Below are 25917 nucleotides of genomic sequence, written 5' to 3' on the forward strand. Positions count from 1 at the left end.
AATAGATACATAAATGGAAAAAAAAAAACAATTACTCGCGCGCGACAATTGATAATATTAATACATCTGTTACTACAATTAACAAGCATTTCATACCAGAATTTTATGTCTCTATCAAAATTTTATTGTAAACTAAAGAATTTGGGAAATATCATAAATATTAATAATTAGAATATAAGGTAATCAATGTTTATTAAACTTAATAATATCGTTCATTAGTCTTACTCTTCTAGTTTATACTAATCTTTTTCAAGTTTCACGCATTCAAAATAATTCTGACATAAATATACATATTTTTCAGTACGCATTTTAGAAAAACAAAGACGAAATTAAAATCAACTCGAAAACAAAAAATCTGTCAAAGCGCTCTTAAACGTAGTTTTGAGTAATGATCATGCCCGTTTCCTTCTTTAATCTGAATTCATGGCAGATTCTAAAATAAATCACCTATCCATCCATGCAAATCTGCAAAGGTAAATTCGCGAGTGTAAATTCGTGGAACGATACATCGATCATTGGGGGCCTTCTTACCAGTCAGACTGACGATCCTCATGCAAATTCCCATCGGTATATAGACGCGGAACGACGGTTTTGCATTATTAAGTCCCCTGCACACCCGGGTCCAGTTACATACGTACAGTATATCGCGCCGCCATTGGGCCGCGGCGCAATCTATCTGGGTAGCTTTTTCTTTCCCCTTGCCCTTTTTTTAGTGCCTTCCTCCGCGCCGTGGAACACCCGGTAGGTAACTAATAGCGGTGTAATCGCTCGTAATAGGTCCGGTCCTGCGGCCACGGTATGGGTTCTCGTAATTAACGAAGATGGTGGGGAGTATGCAGAGAGAGGTGAAGCAGGCAGGTAGTGTGTCCGTGGTGTACGGTCAGGGCTGGAGATGTATTCGCGAGTATGGCGAGACAAGCTACACACATCCATGTGTATCCGCGCGTGAAACTGCGACGAAGATAGCTCCTAACGAGCAAAATACGCGTTCTTTATCTAACGATTCTAACAGAACTAGAAAAAACCGAAAAGGAGAAGAGGAAGATTCCGAACGATGCTCCCTTGTAGCAAAAAACTTTGAAAATTTCTAATCTGTGATAAACAATATTGGAAAACATATTGAAAGATACTTGTTAGTCTTTGTAGCCATTTGATTTAGAAATTACCAGTGTATCGACTTCTGAGAAATCATTAATTTCAATTAGATGAAAGAATTAATAACTAAGAAGAGCATAGAGAACTTGGCTATATAGATTTGAAAGAGGCGAATATTATCGTCTTGCTCTTCTTTAGAATAGCGAAATAATCTCGTAAGCATTTAAAAGCAATAAAGTTTCGTAATTTAATAACATATCTCGCGAGTCCTGTCACCCGTCTGATTTTCAATCATCCAGTGTATTATTTTCCTGATAAATATATATATATACCTCCTTATAAAACCGACACCTATTTATTTATCGCTATAAAAGTTCCTTTTCTTCTCAAGAAAACAGCCGGTAATTGGCTCGATTGGCTTCTAATAACATTCGTCGCCCGTATTAATTTATTCCTCATCCACTTATACGGGCTTCCTGCCTATCGGAAAATTGCCCGACGTTTTCTGCCGTTTCGCAGTATAAATTGATCCCTGTTTCTTCCGCTATTTCGCCGTGTGGTAGTATTAATTTCGCGCTAATTGGATTTTATGGTCGCTTAGGTTTATTGACTAGCCCGACGAGAAGGAGAGGCAAGAGGAGAGAAAGGGAAGAGAGTAAACCGCATCGTGGAACACGACGCATATTCATTAGACGCGCCTTTACCCATAAGGGCAGAGACGCGTGCGATTGGGACCTATCGAAATATATATATCGATGGCCCCAAGAGGGTACTAGCGCGGCCTTAACTTCCTGAACATCGCGAATGAAAATTCATTCGCCAATAAAAGACACGTGTTTCCGCACGGCGGGCCGTGTACATACATCCAATTGGACATCGATAAACATTTCTCTTATGTTTCATCGTTTATTTTTCGATCGGTAAAACACAGCGGCCCGAGAGCAGTCAGACGAGCTCTCCTCTGGGCCCTTGGCGTTCAACTTTAGATACTCTTACATCCATAAACTGTATAATACAATTCTTCTTTTTATTTTTTCGCATTTTTATTTATTTATTTGTCATTTGTTATCTCTTTTTTCTATTTCATTCATATAAAACTTCTTTTTCTTTGCTTTAAATTAATCTTAATGCCTTTTTTATTATTGTAGTTACCATATTTGTATTCATTTACTTTCAATTTTTGCCCTATTTTCTCGAAAACAGTCTCTTCATTTTGTCTGCGATCGGTACGACACTGACAGAGACTAGGAGGAGGTAGCCCCGAACAAGCTGTTGACGACAGGACAACGTTTTGTGGAATGCCGTTTCCGAATGCGATAACAGATAACCGCGGGATTTTTTGCGGGAGCCGCGAATACGAGGCCCGAGGTCCGAATGGCATTTGCGAGGGAGCGGGCGGATCACCAGATTCGTCCTGTTTATATGGCACTTAAAGCCGGCTTGCCACGTAGGCTCGCGAAAGAGCGTGGCCACTTACCTTTACGGGCTCTTAAGATCTAATTTAGATTGGAGTGTTGCGACTCGGGTCCCGCGCTGCTACCGACGACGGACTAATCGTTCGACCGTGAGCGGTCCTGACCAGTTCCCGACCTGTCCCTGTTGGTTTTAATTTTTTATCCCGTTGTAAACTCCAGAAGAGAAAGAGAGAGAGAGAGAGAGAGAGAGAGAGAGAGAGAGAGAGAGAGGCCAAAGAGAAAAAGAGAGAGAGAAAGAGGGAGAAACGGAGCGCGGTTGAAGCGATGAGACCTCATCGTCTTCCCAAATGTCCGACTACGGCTACTTACTTTCTTTCTTGCGAACGACGTAGCTAATTAATAACCTCGTAAACGTTAACACGTATACAGCGTGTTTAAACGCGGTTACTTCCAGTGTGGCATTTCAGCCAGTTCTCATATACCAACGTTGATACAAAATTAGTAAAATTTAGTCAAGCGATATTTGCGCGAGCTTCGCTATTCGATCTCTTATTTTTATATCGCTTTCTAATTATTGTTAGAAATTAGTACATTAAACGAAAGTTATTTCAATTTAATTGCTTGAATTTGTTTTGTGAGTGTCTGAATAAGGATACCTAAGCTATATATAATCGTAACAAAACTCTTTGATGATTTTCCGTTTCTTAATTACTCTGACGAGCCGGGCGCCATTTCGGTCCCGAATTCGCTTCGAAAACCTGACTCGGCGGAATATCGCGCGCGGCCACGGCCACCCCCGTCGCGCGCGTTCTCAATCTATCTGCCCGGTGGATCCATAAAATTTATCGTCCGTTCGCGTCGCGTTTCGAGGGATCCACCTGTTCAAAGGGCCGCGCGACGCGCTTCTCGGTAAATCATTCCGAAGGATGCCTTTATATCCGCGGGGTGGGCCGGTGGTGAGTTTAATAAGGATGATTGTTTCCAGTGATCCATGGAACGGAACCAGTTCCACGGAGCGGTCTCTCTTCTTCTGTTCTCCCTTTCCCCTCTCGCCCCCCTTTCTTCCTACCACCGCGATTCTAGTCCTCGTCTCTGGTCCCGGACTCTCCGCTGCGTCCAGGACCCGCAACTCCTCCTGTCATTAATCGACCGACGACGAGTCATGCTCCCGATTAGAAACGCCGCCGATCCGTTATTCGTTTCTCAACAAATAAGATTAGTGCCTTCCGGAGTTAATTAGTGAACGATGTTGCCTCGTCCCACGGAAGCGGCATTGGATCTCCGTCACCGTTAAATGACACGGAGTCGATATAAGTCTTCATTGTTTTCGATCGGTCATTGCTTTATTACGAAAGAATGATGTTTGAGTTGTTCAATAACACGGCGAGCCACATGATAAAAATTTATGTAGAATTCTTATGTTATATATTGTGAAAGCTATATAGTAATAAAGAATTTCTTGTTTTTTTATGATTTTTTGTAATATTTTGTTATTTCTTTTGGAATAATATATTAATAAAAAGATATAACATCTGTAAAAAAATATATTAAATAATTATAGATTCATGATATTATTTTAATCCAAATTTGCTGCTTCGAATTTTAATTGTTTCATATTTTAATTCCCAGAATGTTAAAATAATTACTTTGCATATTAAGTAAAAATTCAAATATAGATTGTGTCCTTAAAATATGCTAAAGATATCTTCTTTATAAAACAATGAACACAAGTATTTCTACTTCTAAACATTTTAATTGTGTGCATTCTGAGCGTTTTATTACTGTCAACGACAATTCGATTCTATCCCATCCCGCTCGTTCGGATTCCGTTCAAATTCAAAGCGACGAAAAAGATTGTTAGACTACCTCGGGATCGTTCCCTCCTCGTTCCTCCTCGAAGACGGGCTCCGCGGTCGAGCCAGGCACGAAGGGCTTCGCCTCGCGAAGTGCGAAGGAGAGCGAAGAGTACAGGTTTACCGAGGTCCATCCCTCATCCGATTGGCGGTAGTGTGGCCAATCAGTAATTGGCTCTCCACGCCGTACGCGTATTAAGCGCGCATTACGCACGCATTACGCAGCCGGCTACCGGCTTCTCTCTTTCGCCTCGCTCCTCACAAAGGTAGCGGTCGCGGCAGGTATGCGCGCACGGTCCGCGGATCCCCGCTCGGGAATAATGCGAGCGGCAAAAGCCGCTTGTCACCCCTCGTCAGTGCGAATTACTTGTCCGGCCGGCGCGATTCGTTATTAAACATTATCGATACCGCGCGTAAGGAGGCGTCTCTCTCGGGGCGAACGTATAAGGAAGGCGAGGAGCTTCGGGCGTATTCGCTTATTACCGGGGCACGAATTTCGTCGACGAATTTTGTTGTCCTCTCTTTTTTTGCCTCACGTCACAGATAACGATCGTGTGTGCATAAACCCTGTTCGCGATCTTCCAGTTGTAAGAATGTGTATTTTATGGATAATTTTCTTACCGTTTTATGTCATCCTGATTTTTTTCAAGCCAATTTTTTTATTCTTTGTATTGCATTTTTCATTTTGTTTCTTTTTGTGGGAATACATACCGCTGTTAAATGTTTTGATATACTCGCTTAATTAGCTAAATACACCAAATACTTTCCTTATATTTACTGTTGTTAATGTTTCTTTTGTTTTTATTATATTAGCTATCTGTCGTAGTATTATTAATCTGCTGATACGTGATTTATTTTATTTGTACAAACCGCGTTAATCATCTCTCTAATTACAATGCGAAAAATTACGCTTATATAATAAATATTCGCTACAGTGTCGATAGTAATCGACACTAATTAAAGACAAAGATGTGGTTAATTTTTGTTTTCACGATATCAATCACATGCAGATATCACTACTACTTTGTAAGTATAATTAACAAGTCTTTTGTTAGACCTCGAATTTATCAGAGGGTATATCGGCTTACGCAAATACGAATTATGTAGAGATAATTACAATATGTGATTTATGCCAAGATAAATGGCAAATTCCAAGACTTGTTTATTCAACGCGATCGTTACAGTGCACATGGACTAGCTCGTACGTGTCCGTGTGTGCGTAGGTTTTATAACTCGCAACTATTAGCGCCTCTTTAAAGTCACACATAGCTAATCGACTGTGCGTCATTTTCCTTTATTCACTTTCAACGAAAATGCTCTATAGAAATTAATAATCTTGAAATAAAAAATTATGAAGAACTGCGAATCTATTAAAAAATTAAATTGCTTGACACAAGATGTTTTTACAAGCAAGTATTAAAAAAATTCTCGTGTCGATAAAATCAGTATGATCTAATTGGTCAATTAAGTTCGTGCGATTGTTAGTATTAACTTCAGAGAATCATTTAATATTTTATCTGTCAGAGAATCACGAAAGATATGACTTTTACGTAAAATTTAGACTGGGGGAAAGAAACGTATCGCCTGAGGTGACTAAAAAATATTCCATAATTCAGGCCGTTCCGGATGTGCCATAGCAAGACAATTACGCGTTGCCATTAATAATAACTTAATGACAGCAGAATAATACCCAGTAACTCGCCATTAATCTGGCGAGAAGGTAGGAGTAAAACCCCGGAACTCGACTCGGACCTAACTCCCGGAAAAAAAATGGATATAAGACCTGCGGGCCGATCGGCAATCACGGGGAACGATTGCTTAGTATATAATAAGAATATTGAAAAAGAAAGAAAAAGGATAATAATGCTGTGGCTTCCTCTCGAATGCATTTCTACGAATCAATTAATCGCGCAGACAAGATGCCCGCAATTATGATAGTGAATAATAATCGTGATCGTACCAAAGATGTGACTTCGATATACATATATATGTATTTGATCCTTTAATTTTAATCAATCATACTATATTCGCTATAACAAATATTTTTTTACATTAAGATACTTTTACTTTTATAATAAAAATTTATAACAAAAATAGGATCAACGAAACAGTGGATTTTTGTCATCAATTCTACGCAAATTTCTGCAAGTTCTACAGATTTCTGTAAATCCAATGATTTCGTGCCGCGCGTGTTAAACAATAATAATTGCGATTGCGCCAGAGAGTGAGACAATCACGGCCGCCACGTCGCGGTAACTGGCGGCTGCTCCGACCTCCGAGGTTAATTAGATAATGTAATTGTGCGGTAATTACTCAAATTACTCGCGCGCCAAGCCTCCAGCTCATACCAGCAATGTCATTCACGCACCCGCGCGCATTCTCTATCTCTCCTGTCTCTCGTTCGTATACACTCTTTTCTTGGCCATCTGTCTCTTTTTCCCATCTCAATTCGATTCCCGTCTAACGATAACATAATCATCTCCGCAACATTCGAGATGTGTATTCGAGATGCGAATCATAGGCACAGTGTGGTCGTCTTAGCATATGGATCGAACGAGAAAGAATCGATCTTGAATCGCATGGAAACGAGACATTACATCACGATAATTTATTGAAACGAGATCGGAGATATCAGATTACTCTGTGTTTTATACATATCTATATACTTATTATAAATATTTATAAATAATTTATTATATAATACATAAAAAATAATAAGAAAAGAATATTTATTTGTAAGTACTCGAAAGTTAATAAAGATAAACGATACTATAATTGGCTGGTACCGTAATAGGTACGCCTTGAACCATAAATGTTCTTTTTTCGATACTATTAGAGGCAATTTCGCTCCAACGTTGCAGAAATAAAAAAATTCCTTATGGGACATATTTATGTGACCTTTTTTTTATAAATAACGTAGAAAATATATTTTCCGCAAAAGAAAAATAATTAACCTTCGCATGCATTAAACGTGTGATTGCGCGTCGTGATTAATCACTATCATTTCGTCATCGAATTAAATTCCAAGTGCATTAAATCCAAATGTTGACGCAAACGATGCGAATAAATAAGCGCGCAAACACGATTAAACGTAAGTTAAGTAAATTATCTTCCTTCGTCCGTGACTTCTGACGAAGCGCGGTTGCAGCGAAGGACTTCGCGCCGAGGCAGGAGCAAATAAGAACGGCAGGACGTCGCGGCGGGAGTAGCAAAGGAAGAGGAGGTAGATGGGCAGAAAGAGAGAAAGAGAGAGAGAGAGAGAGAGAGAACTAGCCGAAGAAGATGACGAAGAAACTCGCCTTTAATCCACTTAGCGGCCTCTTTTGATGCCGACCGTGGGTTCGCGCTATACTACCGTGCGGTTGCGAAATGGCAAATCCATTCGCGCCTCTCGCAGTCCGATTACTATGACTTCGCAACGTTGCGCAGGGCAGGACAGGAAGGACTTCCTTTCAACGACGGCAATCGATTCCGAGAATGTATTTTGTTACGGATTATTCGCGCGAGGCAATTTGTTGTTCGCCAAATCTGTGAAAGCCGATCGCTCGAGAAACTCGAGCGGTAAAATGCACCGCGGAATCGCACAACCGGATAAACCGAAAGGATTTGTGATTATCGTGTCGATGTAATTAATCGGCGATTAGTCATGTTCTATTTTGCAACGCGTGCGAACGTAGCGGCCGCGGTTAATTACAGATCGGGTGTGTTCCGTAATGAGAAAGAAACGTGTTTTCTGTCACATATGTAACGCACGTATCACATGTGTGTGGTAGCACAGTGATACGCAGGATACTAATCTTCTTCCTCCTATTGTCTTTTTAGATGCAAGTATCTACTCGTTTTTGTATAAAACCGTAATTGATAATAATATCAGACACAACACTGGTATTAATATTAGATTGTAATTTTGATTTCTGTATAATTTTTTTTATTCTGACAAGCACGAGATCGATTTGCTCTCATGAAAAATGTCGAAATACTAATAGCTTTGGGTTTTAAAATTGAGAATTGAACATGTACAACGTAAGATCTCGTTATCTTCACCTAATTCCAAGTGCCTTTTACATCGGAGGAATTTACGGATTAATCACAAAGATATTTCCAGATTGAATTCTGGGACACGTAACGGGGACTCCGCGGCTGATCTTTGCCAAGAGAGTTTTCATCACGGTCTCATATTTTCCATTAAGCCGCGAATGCGCGACTAATCTTTGCGTACGTGCCCGTCAGAAGCAGACTTTTCCGAAGTGCTCGCGCATTTCCCATGGCAAGGACACGTCGTGGACGAGGGAGTTAGGAGAGGGACACGTAATAATAATGATACGCGAATCGAGGGTAACTGAGAGTCTCGGTGAACGGCGGGTGTAATTAGGGACGCCCGTCTAACCGCGAAATTTCGTGATCTTATTAAATTCAGAAGGACGCCGGCGAGCGCGCCTCGAGAAAGACAGAGAGAAAAAGGGAAAGGCTAAATTATTATTACTCGCGGGCCCCAAGGTGCCTGAGCCTCGTCCGCCTCTCTTCGACGGCGGTGTGCGTTTCGTCCGCGCTCGCGCACCCGTGCGTGTAATGTACATATCTATAAAGATTATATCGCGCTCGAGTGGCCAGAAGTGACGCAAAGATTACGATGTAGATAAAACATTTGTATCGTTAGGCGGAACAGCGGTATAAACCACTTTCCTCATCCTCAAAGGCACAATGGAAATTTACGAAAGCTTCCAATATAAAATCTCCAACTGTTCTGTTGTAGGAGTTTTCTTTATGGCTCTATATTTTATACCTCACTAGAAAAAGTGAAATATAAAATTTTATGTCGCCTAAAATAGCCATATAGGAAGTTTCTGTGATCGTCAAGTATCTAGTTTGACCAGTAGTTAGACTGCTGGTCTCGATTCATTCGTATTTGTGAGTCATACAGACAGGTCAGTTGTAACGGGCAGAAAGGGAGAGAGAGGGGGGGAGAGAGAGAGAGAGAGAGAGAGAGAGAGAGAGAGAGAGAGGAGAGAGAGAGAGAGAGAGAGAGAGAGGAGAGAGAGGAGAGAGAGAGAGAGAGAGAGAGAGGAGAGAGGAGGAGAGAGAGAGAGAGAGAGAAGAGAGAGAGAGAGAGAGAGAGAGAGAGAGAGAGAGAGAGAGAGAGAGAGAGAGAGAGAGAAATCACGTACTACACGTAATTTTATCGTTCACGGCGCACACAAGCCTGTTTTTCGTGAGAAGCAGCTGATAGGTGCGCGCTTTCATACTCGGCGTTTCATTGAAAACGAAGCCGAGCCGCCAGGTAGCAGGTACGAATTACCGTCTGCAACTATGTTCGCCAGAGTAGTCATTAGCGCACGACAACGGGTAATCAGAGAGTATACCGCGGCAGTATACGAACGCGCGTCTTCTAGTTACGTTTCCTCCAATAAGTCGGTGCGCGCGGGCCATCAAAATGATTTGACGACGTGAATACGCTTCGCAATTACCGGCCGATATACGCGATATACGATGAAGAATACGTTTTGGACGATTAATCAATGGATAAACATCGTTCGATTATTTTGTTAATGATCACCCGGTCAATCATCGGATAAACTTTCGGTAAACTCAATTTAGTCAATTAAACCACGAATTGAAACTCTAAAAACCACGATACACATTACACTATTTTCTTGTGATTTCTAGTTGTAAAACGCAGCTTTCAAGACAAGATATCTCGAGATAGGGTTGAAATACGATTTGGAAAGATTTGTTTCTCGTTCGAGGGATCAATCGGAATAGATCGGAAGGATCTCAAGCGGGATGCAACGAGATCGGACCAGCGAGCGATGATAAAATCGACGCGACGTGAACCGGGCGAATCCGTGGACGAACCGCGGCCAATCTTCGGACTCACCCCGAAATCCCTGTAATTTCGGAAGCTACCGTCTGCAGGCTGAAATGCACCTAAACACGAGATCCAAGCTCGATCGGACGCGAGAGCTTCTGTGCGCGGCATAATCACCGAGATTTCCTCACGATTTCGTGGAACATCTGGGCAATTTGCCTGCGAGATGAGAGACGCCCGGCGGGGTGTCTCACTGCTCGATTCATATTCTTTCCTTTTCTTCTTTCTTTTCCTACCCGCCCCGCCGCGCCGGATATACGCGATTGCACGATCGCCCGGTTTCTTTATCGAAATAACGGCGAAAATCGCGGAATATTTCCGGAATGAATGAATTCTCGACATACGGGATGAATTATTGACACCCGTCATACATGATTCACGCCTACCGTACGAGTATAATGATTTCTTCGCACCTCCGGTTTGCCTCATTCTCAATTGAAAAAAAATCGGGAATGTGTTCGCATAATTTCCGGTGAAATCATGTGAGCGGCGATTTATACGAGTTATTATCTTTACTGGAAACATCCTGCGAGCAATCGCTTAATCGACGTAAATCAACCGAAAGGAATTTAATTATTAAAGTCGATGACTATTAATTTCCCCGGTTTCCTTGAACATAGTCGTAATGCTTTCCTTACAATCTGCACTTTTGAAGAATACGTAATAATTATGATACACATAATGACGTACGCATTCTTCTGAGCGAAAACAGAAAATTATCGTCACTTTTGTGCACGTTCGCGCGTACCAGCAGCGTGATAAAACGCGACACTTCGTAATTTCTGACACATATCCAGGCATTCGCGATAAATAGCTGAATTATCATGATTTTAAATTATAGGTTCTGCACTTATAAATAATATTATTAATTTTCTGACACATAGAACATTCTACGTCTCTCTTAATCAGTAGCCTCCAGCATCTGTTCGGATATCTCGACAACGGGGTGCGAGGGGAGTCGATTTTTATTGCGGGGCGCGAACGCCTCATATATGCTTGCAATGTAGAAGAGTATCACGTAATACACGTGAGACACAACAGACTTCGTGTTATATGCGCCCGCGAGCGAAGGATGCGAAATTCAATCGAGCGGAAAGGAAACGACCGGTATAGCGTATATGACATGATCGACGTTATGTAAAGTATCACGAGCTAATAATTATTTGTCATTACCGCTGCGCTGGACCGGTCAATTAGTCATGGATAATCGTATTCGTAATATACGCCGTTGGTGAGCGCAGTCACCTATATAAAACGAGATTCTATCTCGTCGCCGGAGCCACGACGACGACGACGGCGACGGCGCGGTCGCCGCGCGGATTCTGATCGTCTCGTAATAGATATTAATAGCTCTCGTCACGACGGCTCGTGCAACTAGCAATCCAACGGAAAATCACACATAATGCCTCGAGATACATAATGCAATTAATCCCCAACGTGCGTCGTTATATGTCGGCTAATCTGCTTCGGATGCAAAACTAATTAAGGTAATGAACGCGCGAGTTTTTACGAGACAGGCTGGCTATTTCGTAGAACGGTTTCTGCGATTTTCTCACGGATGCGATACGAGGTCAGATTGTAACCGCTATTCCCCGACGCCATTAAAAGACAACTAAATGATTTTTTTTGTTAAAATTACATCGCGTTCCTAAGTAATAAATCGCGTACTCAAGGGAGATAATAATTACAGTTGCAATTACGTGCACTTACTCCGTTAACTGCCCAAACGTTTAGATATGCATTTGATTACGTAAGCTAAGAAAAAAAAAGAGAGACAGAAGGAAGTGTTATTCATTAAAATACTGTGGAGTTTATGTTTAGCTTCTCTTGAGACCGTGCGCAATAATAACAGACTATCAATTTAAAATAATAACGACAATAAAATAATTAAACAATTAAAGGTATAGTTTTTTACTTAATTAAAGAAAGTTACCTTTAAAGAGTCTAACTTTAAAGAGTCTAAATGCATTTATCTAAAATAATAAATAATGATGACACAACTTCTTTTTAACATTAATGTAAATAAGTTTAAGTCAAGCAATTGACTATGATGAGATAATATAATAATTCTTCAGTAAAAAAAAAATAATAAAATTGTTAGAGATAATGCATATATTATGTATAGATATATGCATCTATTATGTAAATACCTATATGTGTATATATACCCAACTCTCTTTTTACGTGGTAGATTACGTTTCGTGTAAGAAGAAATCACATTATTTGGAAAAGCCACGTAAAAAATAGTGTGGCATGTGCATGATTTTTAACCTTGTAAAAAGAAAAAAATATGCCACGCTGTTTTATACTAAAAGCTATTTACATGACTGAGTTTGAAGAGAATCAGGGTGAATAAATAACGTATGAATTATAATAATCGAATCATGATTGACAATGACAACCGAGTTGCTGAAATATGATTGGAGCTACAGCGATGATTAAAAAATATAGCTCTGTCTAGGTTATTACTTGATTTTTTAACATAAATGATATGGGGAGACATGTGTCCAATTTAAAAATTTTTATTAATTAATTATTAGGAATTAAAATTAAGATTTGTACTTACACACGAGAGATTAGAAAAATTCTTCGAAAAATCGCGTAAAAAAACGTGCAAAAAATCACGTAAAAAGATTTGGGTGTATTATATTAATGATTATCAGAAAGCCATCAAGGAGCAAATATTGGTTTTATTATTATCGCTTAGCACTATTCAGAACTCGTTGGATAATAATATCTGAACTGACTTGAACGCCGAAGCTCACACTCCGTTAACTCGAGTTTATCGCAATAGCAGAATCGAATAACTCGCACGCGCAAATAGGCCCGCGGCTACGCGCGGCCTTGGTTCCTTTTTCTTGTGTTAATGATTACCTTCCTTTTTGTTTTTAGGGAGGAGCTCGCCATGAAGATCGGCCTGACGGAGGCACGGATACAGGTCAGTAGAATCTCTTAACGTTGTTTTTGCGTAAAACGAAATAGAAAATAATGCGGTATAGAATAAATTATAGATTCATTTCCGGTACAGTTATTAAAAACGTACAGTAAGATATTACGATCTTTTTTTCCAACGGTCTTTAATTTTTCTCTAAATTAATTTTTTAAATGCAGAAAAGCTCTATTTCATACCGAGTCTTTTGGATAACAAAAAATAATTTAAAATATAAATAAAAATAAATCTGTTCAAACTCGAAAAATGTCAAGATTACTACCATTATACTATTAAACCGTATCCTTTAAATGAGTAGACAAATAAATTTCTGATGCTGTCTAAATAAAAATAATAGCGTGTCAAATTAAAATTGATTAGTTATCTTTGATTATATATATATTGGTGCATCATGGCGTAATTTCAAAATCGCACTTTAATAATAAGCACCTGCGTCAAAGTTTGTTGGAAAAATGAGGCAATAATTGGCGGTAATAATGTGGTTAGGCGTCTTCTTTGGCGCGAAGGCGAAAATATCACGCGTCTCTTGCGCAACGACAATTATCCTGTATCCTCTGACATTTCGTTTGGATAATAGTTTTGAAGCCCGCGAGCGCGCGCGCGAAGAATTACTTAAGAATTACTTAAGTTCTCCACGCGGTCACGTATCCCCCACCTGTAATTTGCCTACCCGTATGGCGAAATGCGATATCCTTCGAGCAACATACAAATCGTCGATCATGAGTCTTTAATTATTTACTCAACCCTTTTCAAACCGCCCGTTATTACTAAAAATTATTAGACACGCGATTGTCTATTGGAACATTTAAACGATTAAGTACTACTCATTACTATTACTAAACAATTTCTGATATTGAAGATAATTATCTATTGGTATATTTATAAAACGATTAGATCATGAAAATAACTGGGTGTATATAAGCCATTTATGGCAAAAGTATAGTCTGATACTATATCACAGCTTTTATCGATAATCTAGTTGTACACTGAGAAAAAAATGTTCTGGATTTTAGTAAATATTAGTTTGCATATAACTGTGACTCTATTTACTAAAATAAAGAAAATTTTCCTTTTTATTAGTATATGTGTATTCACTAGGGAAAAAATATACTAATAAAAAGGAAATTTTTCTTTATTTTAATAAATGGAGTCACAGTTGTATGCAAACTAATATTTACTAAAATCCAGAATATTTTTTTCTCAGTGTAAGTATTAATGTCAGTAAATATCTATACGAGTAGTTAGTATCTATGATCAGCATGTGATTATTCATTAATTAGTTATGCAGTTATGCGGTAAAAAAAGAGCTCAATATAGCAATATTATTGCACAAAATCAACTTACAATTCACAGTAGTATAGATCTCATACCGAACATAAAAGATTATCTTCTTGTAACATTCGACATTATTGTAGGTATTTGAATAATATCATAAATCGATCATTAAAGACATTCGCGATTAATCAACGCTAGAAACACGCATATCATCCGCCATTAAACTTCAATAATGTTCATTCTTCTGTCTGAACAGTAATCACACGATCCGAATACATTTAAATATTTAAATATCAAACATTAAATTATTGCTCAGTTCCTATCCGTTTTTATTATACATGATTAATGCCATCGTTCGACAAGACATTATAATGTTTCATTTCTTTTTGCATACGTATATATTAATGATATCGTATGAAAACTCAGGAGTTACAAAAAAGGAAGAAACATTATTGTAACAAACATCGCATAAAACGCAATCAGGATGTAAATAAATTTGTATTATAATGTTTTATACAATAAGCTTAAATCTTTTATGACGTATATTGCAAAATAACTAGAAATTTAAAATTAATATATGAATTTCAAGTCTTCTCTTAATAAATTGATTCATATAATGGTATCATTTTATGTCAAGTAATGCCTGGAATATTGTACGCCGAAATTGCATACAAAACGTAGAGCTCATTCTACAGCCTTAGACGAAATATCATCCGGAATTAAAATGCACTAATTTAACATAAAATATTTAGATATAATTTACAGTTTAAATACTGTTGGATATTCATTAAATCGATAATACATAACCAGTTTTTTCCTAATTTTCGCGGGTTCGTTTCGCGAGTAAATGTTCGTCCTGCGTTATACTCGTTTATTCAAAAGGGACAGGTAGAACGCACGAATAGAACGAAGTTTTCTGCGTGACGACGATAACTTTTTACCGAGGAGAGCGTGTCTCTATACCATCGTTGCGTGAACAGCTGGCTAATTTGCTCAATTAGTTTAATTTATTCCCGGTACTTACTTACTTACTTATTCTTTTTTCTCCTCCCCCCTCCTCTTTTAACCCACGCGTATTTTCCTCTCGCTTCGTCCTTTCACTCTCCATCCCTTGCTGGCTCCGGGCACTCATTCTCGCGCGCCCCTATGCGATCTTCTTGTTGTTTTCCCCCGCGTCGCGAGGGCATAACGCTTTAACGATAACCCGGCACTTTTCATTATACTTGCAAATCCGTCACCGTTCACCGCAAATCGCCGATTTACTGATGGCCGGGAATTACGCGGCGCGACGATGCGCACGCAATGAGAACCACTGACTCCACTCGAGGAATGACACGCCTGGGTGCCGTTAATAATTTTCAGGAATCCCTGAACCTGTACGGGGAGACCTTGCGCCGGGAGTTCTTCTCGCTCGACCGCAGCGAGATGACCGGCTCCGCGAAGCTGCATCCCTTTTCAATCGCGATAGGTGTCAATTGCCCTCGCGGCCGTAGGCCGTAACGGAATGGAATTACGCGTGTTGGTTTACGAAAACGTTTCGGGGAATTAAGCGCACTTATTCAATCGCGGTGTCCTTAACCCTTTAGCACGCACAGAGCTGCTTCTCAAAAGATACAATATTCGACAGGCTTCTAAGATGTATTGAATAGATTGAAATCCTTGAATTTTTAGGATTAAATATTTATTTTTTATGTTTCAAATTTGTCTTTCTTAAATTAACTCCGTATAAAGTTTTTATACAAGACAAGATTTTACTCCCTCTTTATATTTCGACTAGTGATATTAAATAATTACGTATAATTAAATTTTTTCATATTTTCCTTAAAGAGTAATAATACCGGTAAATTCGCCAAAGAATATATATTGACAGGTATTATGAACTCATTTATAAACTGTATGAGGAACGACTTAAGTGAACGCCACACTCTCCGCTCGTCGTAACGCGCGAAAATTAGGTTGTCGGGCGATTCGGTCGCCGCTTGTCCATCAGCCGTCATTAATATGCATGACAAATACATCGTCGTGGAGAATGAGGTGCGATTTTTTTCGACGCCCGAAACTTCGCCCGTACACATCAACGCACAAAAATTAGGATACATGACCTATCATTCGCGACCATTAATAATTCATGAAACACGCAGTTATCGTTTGAGAATAAAATACCTTCTTATCGCGGAGACTTCAAAGACATCGATTCGTATTTATAAGCCACATTATATAAAGGACCATAAAACGTATTATAATATTAAATAAAAATAAATAATAGAAACTGCGTTGTAAAATAAATAAATACGAACTGCATAAATTGAGAAATTGCGAAATTAAGTCAGAACTAAATAAGTATTAAATCAGAACTGGATAAGGAGAGATGAGTTTCGAAGGATTAATTAATTACTTAACGTCAGCTATGCAAACATGAAGTGGAAATGATCCTAGAAGTATTAAAATACAACGTGTAAAAGTCGATATATTTTTATTACATAAGAAAATTAATTAGATTAAGAATAATATCTGACCGAATAATCGCGGATTATACCGCTAACTTAATCGCGTTTGCAGATTCACCAGAAATAGAAAAGTGTCGCGCCGCGTCTTATCAATTTCTTAAACAAGGTTGCTAATTTAATATGAAGATTGATGAATTTGATCGCCAATCGAGCGTTTCCGAAAATGAAAAAAATGTTTTGTTCTGCATTTATTTAAAAGTAAACGCTCGTTTGCGTAAATATTTCTGCGACACGTCCACCTAAAGGACGTTAATTTTCAAGCAAATAAATTCTTAATTTTCAATTCGATTATTAATCGAGCATATGTGTTTTGTGCACGGTTCAATGAATAATGAATCGTTCTTTCCCGCAGGTTCGTTTGCCGACGAGACCTGTCGCTCGCATGAATAACAGATTGCTATTAGGCAAAGTGATTATCAGTTGTTGCAACGTCGGCTATTAATTATTTTTACGATCTCCCTGAGTGTGACGAGATAATCGACAAGTCGCGAACTTCTGCTACGAGCGAGGAAATTCTTGCGCAAGCAAAACTGGAATTGCAGATAAAAATATCACGCGTTTTTCGTTCGACATCTGTCTTTTGAAATGTACACACGCGAAACGTCGCATTTCTCCGAATCGATTTCGCGGCAAATTCGATGGCCGGCACAAACGAAGGGAATAAACCCGCTTGACGTGTATGTTTATATTCGCAAGTTTGTAATCTTTTTTTACCTTTTTGAATCTTTTCCTCTGTCAACTCTTTCTCTTTTTCCCTCGAAATTGTTGGAAACTTTGGAAACAATATACCTACAGTGTTTCGTATATAATGTTAATCTATTTAACGCATTTATTTATTGGGATATTTAATCTCGAAATAAAAGGAATAAAGCGTAGCATATAAAGCGCGTAAGAGATTATATATCTTTATTTCAAAATAATTTTTGTTAAGAGAATCGATTCTTATTTGTCATTTCTTATTTAACTTACTCTACTTATCAAATATTTCATATTAAAATATTACAGGTTTAAGTAATATTTTTAATAACAGGTATATGTGTATTAGCTATTTTCTTTTAGCCTATTCACATATAGGAATATACATATATATTATCACAAATCCATTACTTTATATTAAAATAAAAGATAATTTATTACTCACCGAAATAAGAAGCTCAGCGGCGAAATTATAACGCATTTACGTTGATCTGTAAAATACAAATATAGTCCAATTATAACAACGGTCAAAATAATTAATATTTTAAAAGTAATTATTGCATGCATCGAATTTTTTGTTCGTCCTTTTTCAGTAGATGTTCAGTAAACCGATATAATTTCCGAATAACAAAAATAATACATAAAAAATGAATTACTTACACCATGGTTGCTCCGCCATCGTCCGATGCCTCCCAGGCCTCCTACTTCTTTCAGATATCTTCGTTGCATACACACACACACACACACACACACACACACACACACACACACACACACACACACACACACACACACACACACACACACACACACACACACACACACACACACACACACACACACACACACACACACACACACACACACACACACACACACACACACACACACACACACACACACACACACACACGCACGCACGCACGCACGCACGCACGCACGCAATACTCACTCGCGAAAACGATTAATTATGCGATACTTTGTAAGGCAATCAACTGCACGCAACGCGCAATATCCGAAATATTATATTAATTACGATTTTCTGTTACTTGAATTGTTCGACCCAGTGCACGTGACATTATACGCTCTCAATCCGAAAATTGCAAATGGATAAATCACATTTAAATCCAAAATACGAGAGATCCAAAGCGATGTGAGATATATTCGATTTCAAGCATTACTAAAAAAATTAATCACTCGTAAATATTGCAACGGAACAGTATTTTGTAATTCCCATTGCCCAATACGCAAAATACCTGCTTCTATGAATAAGCGGTTTAATTAATCATGAGAGTTAATTCCGCGGATTGATCACCGCGTTTCAAGTTTCAAGGGATAATACGATGGTATGCGGAGAGCGGCTCGCGTCGCTACCTGCCTGCTCGAATAACTACGAATAATAACGCGACGACTTTTTATGTAAACAATAATGCCGCTCGGCGTCGGGTGCCGAAATCATTTCCCGAAATATTTAACGCTTTATAATGTAAATTCATGTCGAATATTCTGTTCCTATAATATTTCAATCTAATATTTCAATCCAATTATTAACAAACGATAGATGTATTACGGCTTTCTGTTGGATAATTCGTGATCCGGCTATTTGTGTATTACTCCACGTTCTTTCCCGAAAATCATTACACGAATTATTAAACTGAAATCGGCGATTAGTTCAAAACGCAAATACAGTATCATGGTTAAGGTATTCCTTTCACGGAGGAACGTATTTTGTAGGCGCTTAAGCAGGGCCTTAGCAAACTCTTGTATATTGCATTAAGCTTATATAAAATCAAGTTATAATTGTGATTATTATGTTTAATTATAAGAAAAAAGTGAAAATATTATGTGTATTTAGAAATTTTTCATTTTTCGGTAAATTTTACTGTCAGAACAATATGGCAACGCTGCGCTTTTCAAGGCGCCGATTGTAAAATGTGAAGTTGATAACAAAAGTGTCAATGTAAGTGTCAATTTCATTAATCAAAGAATATTGTGACATTTTCTTTTTATCAAAGAGAGATTTTATAATAATAATGAGTGATAAGAAACATAAAGTGAGGAGTAATGTGGGCAAAAATAAGGGACAATTTGTGATTTGTGACAATTTTTATGCGATATATATTTTTGGATTATTTTTCTTTTCTAAAACATAATAAATAGTTGATAATAAACCGTACGTGATGAACTGAAGTGTGACATGAGCGCACAGCTTGCAGCGTTGCCAAATAATTCCTTGAAAGTCGCCATTAAAAATATTCATCTATAAACCACATTTCAAGTCAACTTTTAACATAAATATTTTGTTTAAATATTCGGTGACTCTGTATTTTTATCGGCACTATCGAAAGTATAGAGTTTAGCGAATATGTAGCGCAGTTAATATTTAATATCTTAAGATATTTGATAAACAAATTATTACATTAAAATGTGGAAAATAGACTTTTTCGATAACGTCATATATAAATATCGAATTTTCAAAGTCATAATTCTTCTTTATATGTTCGGTAATGTGGTTTAATTTTTTTCTAGCGTAAAGATATGCATTTTAACTTTCTCGTACCAAAAAATCAGTTAATTCTTAAGACTTTGGTGTCATGAAAGGAATACCTTAATGTTTATATTTTAAAATTTAAATGAATAAATCGCGCAAAGTGCTTCGATTAATCTGTCGCCTCGAGAATTTGTTCGTGGAATCGCGCAAATATTATTTGTTACTGACAAGCGTGTAAGGAATGATCATGTCTTCTCCCGGTACTCGTCGCAATTGTGTTTCGAGAGATAATAACGTAATCACTCACGGAGCAGCTTTCGCTGCTGCTTACCGGCTCGAATTTTGGAGCGCGAATGATACAGCGGTAGCTGTAACCTTGTGTATACGCGAACAGTGTGTCGCGTAGTAAACAACAAGCGCGCAGATTGATATGTGTGTGTGTGTGTGTATATATATGTGTCGCAGCTTGAAATATGTAACGTACTACGAAATAAATGTATATACGTTGAATATATTCTATTTCTTACATATTTTGCTTAATGGTTGTTATTGTGCTTCGTTTTGCGGAATCATTAGCGTCGCGTAAAATAATGATCAATCTATTCGATTGAGAGAGTATTTTGGAAAAGATATATTATTATTTGAATCTTGATTAATAATAGAATTTGTTTTAATCTGGTTATATTTATATAAATACTAATAGCGAATTTCAATAACTGTTATATGTGAATTATTTAATTATTTCTTTTAATGACAATTTAAATGATTGGTCACCTAATTATTCCATTTCAAAGAATTAGTAAATCTATTATTTAAAATTTAAAGAATAAAATTTATATCCATTTAAATTATAAAACTGTATTTGTGTATATTAATTTATTATTTACAGATTTTTATTTAACAATAAGACAGAAATAAAATTGTATGATTTCAATAAATCAATAAAAAAAATTAAATTAAATTTCCGCAAAAAATTTCGCTGCTTAATCTTATTACGTCATAATAAAGAACAGTATTTTATTCAACAGTATTTTCTTAATCTTAATGTTTCAAAAATGTATTCTTGGATCTCAAGTAAGGTTTTTCACATAAGTAATCGTTTTCTTTTCAAATCATCTTCGGGAAAATATTACAATATTCACAAAACCTATAATAAAAAATACGTACACTTTTTTCTCAATTATTAAAGTGAAAAACAAAACTCAGGAATATCTCAAACTCGATCTCAAACAAACTGCATCTGAGTTCTTCAATTAAAACTTAGAATTACAAATATGTGTATAACGAGTATAAAATTGACTCGCAGAATCTATTAAAGGATCTATTATTAAATCATGTCTTAAGAGTGTGTTCAGCTGTGTGTGAGTTCTTCAATAGAAACACGATTATACGTGCCGGTCTGAAGGGGGGTTCAAAGAACGATTCACCCGAGAAAGTATCTATACATGTGTCGAACGCGCGCGCGAGGAAATCTTCTTCAGCGAGAGAGAGAAAGAGAGGAAAGGATTGAAGTGGAGAAGCAGAAGAAACGAACGTACTCGGCGTTCGTGTAATTAATGCGGCACGATTAAGCACGAAACGAGTAGGTTCCGGCGGCGATGTGGTTACGTTTTGTTTTAAAAGCGGAGAGTCGGAGATGTTTAGCGCCCTGCTGGGGGCAATCCTGTTCGCTGTGGGGGGTCCTGGCACCCGCGACCCCCCTTCCTCACTCTACCCTAACGATGCCAGGAGCCTCTAATCTCCCGTATGTCTAGGCGAGATTCCGAAGCGGGCGGACGGTACACACGCGGAACGCGGTATATTCGGGTTGGATGCCTCCTTCTCGAACAACAAAAATCGAAATATAAGTATGGGGATTGTAATCGATTATTGCGCAATCGTAAATCTCGCGCTTTAACCGCTCGTAGAATTTGCTCCCTTGGCGGAGTGATTGATTTAAATGATATTGCTGGAAGCACACGATGTCTAGTTCCAATCATTATAAACTCTATTAATTGTACACACGTAATATAATTAAATAATTATAATGAGAATTTAAAATAATATAAAATAAAAATAAATCTTAATGTTTTAAGAGAAACCAGTCTCTACTGCTAACACGCGGCAATTAACGACCTCTGGACATCAATACGTGTGAATGTAAAACTTGATAAGACTGTTGAATGAAGATAAGGCTTTTGAAATCTTTTTTAATCATAATTACAATCACTTACAATACCTCAAATAATCCTGTTATTTCATAGTGCCTGTTCTATTGAGCAAAATACGATCGCGCGAGCGATCTCAGATTCGAATATCAGAACGGATAGAATCTCAGATCGAGCAAATCGATCGAAATCATTTTCTCGATGGTGAGCTACCAGGAGGGATAGGATCCACGGATCTCGTGGATCTCGTGGCACTCGCAGTCGCCACCGCCGTACCGTCGGTGAGCCAATGATCGAGGCCGATCATCAAATCGCAAAGTCATCCGGGCATACGTCTATTCTCGTCCACGCGATGACGAGGCCGCACCGTGACGAACCGTATTGGGAGTGTCTACATCACCCGGCGGTACTTTTGATTCCCAAATCCGTGATGCTGCCGAGTGCCGAAGCCGCGGCGATGTGGAACGCGCAGTCGTTCTCTTCGACACGAGTACTGCACGTTGCGTCGACGGAAAACGAGGCGAATCTCTCGTCGTGTGTGGAAAAAAACAAGCGAGTCGTGCAAGGTGTCGTTTATTACGCGACTTAATAGCCGATGGTGAAGAGAAGAGACGTCAATTTTCAGTATCGCCGCCCATGCTCCTTCAATGTGACGCGTTATTCCATTTTTTGACGTGAAAGAATAATGTCGGAAGACCGAAAATGATGATAAATATAAAAATAAAATACAAAAATACATATAGAAAACAATTTACATATATCAAAATTATTGGTTTGGCAAAAAATGGTCTAATAAGAATAATATTAATTATTTTATTTTACATTTTGTGTGTAATCTTTAGAATGATTAATAGTATTACAAGAAATACCTATAATCAAAGGACTAATAGATAATGTATAAAAAATGTATTAAATAGTTTTAGAAAAATGAATTCGTGCAATGAACACGATGAACTGAAATTCAATCCAGAAGTCGTTGAAATGACAATTAGAGAGCGAGGAAACTTTGCAGAAGACGGAGAACCGTTCGCACGATTACCTGACAAGAATTCTCGCTGGAGGTATCTCGAGAGTCGCGCTTCTCAAGCGGTAACATGAAACATTACCCCTCACCGGAAACGATAAAAGACCTCGGATAGCTTTCAGAATAGATGGGCCGCTTCTCGAAAAGTTCTACTCGAACAATCGACGTAACGAGCCGCGCTTGTGGAATTCGCGGCCGTTCTTTACCGCGAAAAGGCAATGATACAAAAATCTGGAATCGCAGCAGGTGCTCGCGCGCGGAAAGATTGGATAAGTTGAATTGTTGTTGTCCTAAACTCCACTCATTGCGATCAGTCACGAGACACGTCTCCTCTTGTTCCTCTTTCTTTTTCTTTCTCTTGCGCGACCTGATATTAAAACGAAATCGGCGATACGTTATTTGCGTTCAGTCGGGACGCGCACGGCATAAAATCGACCCAACAACCAGAGATAGGATACGAGATACGATAGAGGCATGAAAAAGCGGTGGAAAAAGGGAAAAGAGGAGAAGGACACGGATTGACGAACGAACGAGGAGGAATGGACTTCCGCTGAACTGATTAGAGCTCCGGGTCTCTTCGAGGAAGCCTCGCGTTGGAATGGAATGGAATGTGCTGGAACCCGGTGGACGCGCATCACGAATGGCGATTCGCATTCGTTGTCCAATTTCTATTTACAAGTATTAAAAGTCGATCTTCTGGGATTTTACATCGGCAACAAATTCCTATTTGTTCGCAAAGTATTTAAATCGTATAAAACAGAGCAACGATATTGTTCGTCATCTTTCATAACCGAGACTAGCAAAATCTGTGAAAATATTTAATAAAAATATTTAGTTTCTTTCTTATATTTTTATGCGATTCTGTAAAGAGGCGAAACTAAAGTTTCGTATCGCGCTAAAATAATCATGCACGATAATTGATATAAGGTATATTCTTATATATATTCATTTCCGCTTATTTATATTATTTATGGCCAACAGTACATTTGCAATTGAGCAATTGCTGCACCATTTGTGCAATAATCATAAAGGAAATTCTTGTATTAGCGCAGTATTAAATAATGTGATTTTCATATGTTTGTATATCACATTCCCTCAATGCTTTAATTTTTAATTCATAAAAACATATACATTGCGAGTTTTGACACGCAGCGATACCGATTCCGAGTATCTCGAGTTGCCAGAAACGAAAAAATGGGCCAAGGGATCGCTAACCTAACGGTTTTACGACAGCCGATATTTTGTTAATTTTCGAGGAGAAACGTAAAATTCAGGTAGAGACAGACAGAGAGAAGAGGGAAAAAGAGAGGGAGGTAGAAGGGAAACGCGGACGAGGCAGAGATCTCTGCCTCGCAGCAGTGTTCGGTTTCTTTGGAGCATCGACGGTAATGATACGCTGCTCTCTACCTTCCTGAAAAGAGGAGAATGCGTCACTGTAACCGGAATTTGAACTCTCGCGGATCAACAACTTCCAAGGAAGAAAGTACCTATCGATTACTTTTCTGACCCGGAATCGAACGAACGACTTTCTTGAAACTTTTAAACGGGATCTAAATCTTTACTTCTATTATTCGTTCGATAATTAGGAAGACAATCGACATTGTAGCATTTAAAACTCATAATAAAGAAAGCTGTTATCTAAAACATTATTAAGTCATTGAATATAGATATTATAAATATAAATGTTAAATTATTATTAGGAAAAGCGAAAATGGATGTTCTGATTATCGAAAATGACGTAATATTATATTTAAATATAGTATTAAATAGTATAGTCTTTTCTATTACGAAAAGAATTGGTAAGAAAAAATTGCGGAATATTCGTCTCGTTATGATCGGATCGCGCCCGGAGATACGCAGCTGATGATCACTATATAATGCTACTGTTATTATTCAAAATATCGACTGCGCCGCGGTTGCGTAACGCGAAGGATTCCGAAAGACGCAAAAAGATTCCTTCCGGGCTCCGCTGTTATCGTCGCGGCCTAAGAGCCTTCCACGAAACGACACGGCGCTTAATCAGACCGCTCGTTCATCATGTGTTCCAGGTCTGGTTCCAGAACCGGCGGGCCAAGTGGCGTAAACAGGAAAAGGTCGGGCCCCAAGCGCATCCGTACACTCCGTACCCACCACCGTCGGCGGTCGTGGCGCCGACCTTGCCGAACCCCTTCGCCCACCTGGTCAACTTCTCTCACAGGAAGCCCTTCGACGCCTTTCGCTATCCGCCACTGGGTCACGGCCCGGTCCTCCCCGGTAGTTACGCCGCTCATCCCTATCATCGGGCCCCGCCACCGCTGCTGCCGCCCGGCATGCCCCTGCCGTACACGTCCGCCTCCTTCCAGAATTTGCTGGCGAACATATCGGCAGCGCAGCGGCCGAAACTGATGCGCGGCTCGCCACCCCCGCCCCTGCCACCATCATCCGCGATCGCTCTGTCGCATCCCCCGGTGGCACCGCCACCCCCGCCACCGCCGACCGCTACTTCACCGCAGAGCTCGCCTACGGGCAGCGTGGGACCGGACATCGACAGAAGGACGAACAGCATCGCCTCGCTGAGACTCAAGGCCCGCGAGTACGAGATGCATTTGGAGATGCTGC

At 38.9% G+C, this 25917-nt stretch overlaps 1 protein-coding gene and 1 long non-coding RNA gene across 2 annotated transcripts in view; one reads left to right on the forward strand and one right to left on the reverse strand.

The window, feature by feature from the left end:
* Positions 1 to 25917, forward strand: part of LOC139779842 (aristaless-related homeobox protein) — a 65280-nt gene that overhangs the window by 36546 nt on the left and 2817 nt on the right. Inside the window, exons 3-4 of the mRNA XM_071718322.1 lie at positions 13122 to 13167; positions 25368 to 25917. Of these exons, the coding sequence (XP_071574423.1) occupies positions 13122 to 13167; positions 25368 to 25917 (596 nt within the window). The remainder of the gene's footprint in view (positions 1 to 13121; positions 13168 to 25367) is intronic.
* The window catches only part of LOC139779843 (uncharacterized), an 86813-nt gene continuing 78646 nt past the window's right edge, over positions 17751 to 25917 (reverse strand). Inside the window, exon 3 of the long non-coding RNA XR_011720030.1 lies at positions 17751 to 18148. This is a non-coding gene — a long non-coding RNA (uncharacterized lncRNA). The remainder of the gene's footprint in view (positions 18149 to 25917) is intronic.

This window comes from Temnothorax nylanderi, unplaced genomic scaffold (assembly GCF_030848795.1).
Source record: "Temnothorax nylanderi isolate EJ_2023f unplaced genomic scaffold, tnyl_v1.0 TNYL_tig0245_pilon, whole genome shotgun sequence".
Classification (NCBI taxonomy): domain Eukaryota; kingdom Metazoa; phylum Arthropoda; class Insecta; order Hymenoptera; family Formicidae; genus Temnothorax; species Temnothorax nylanderi.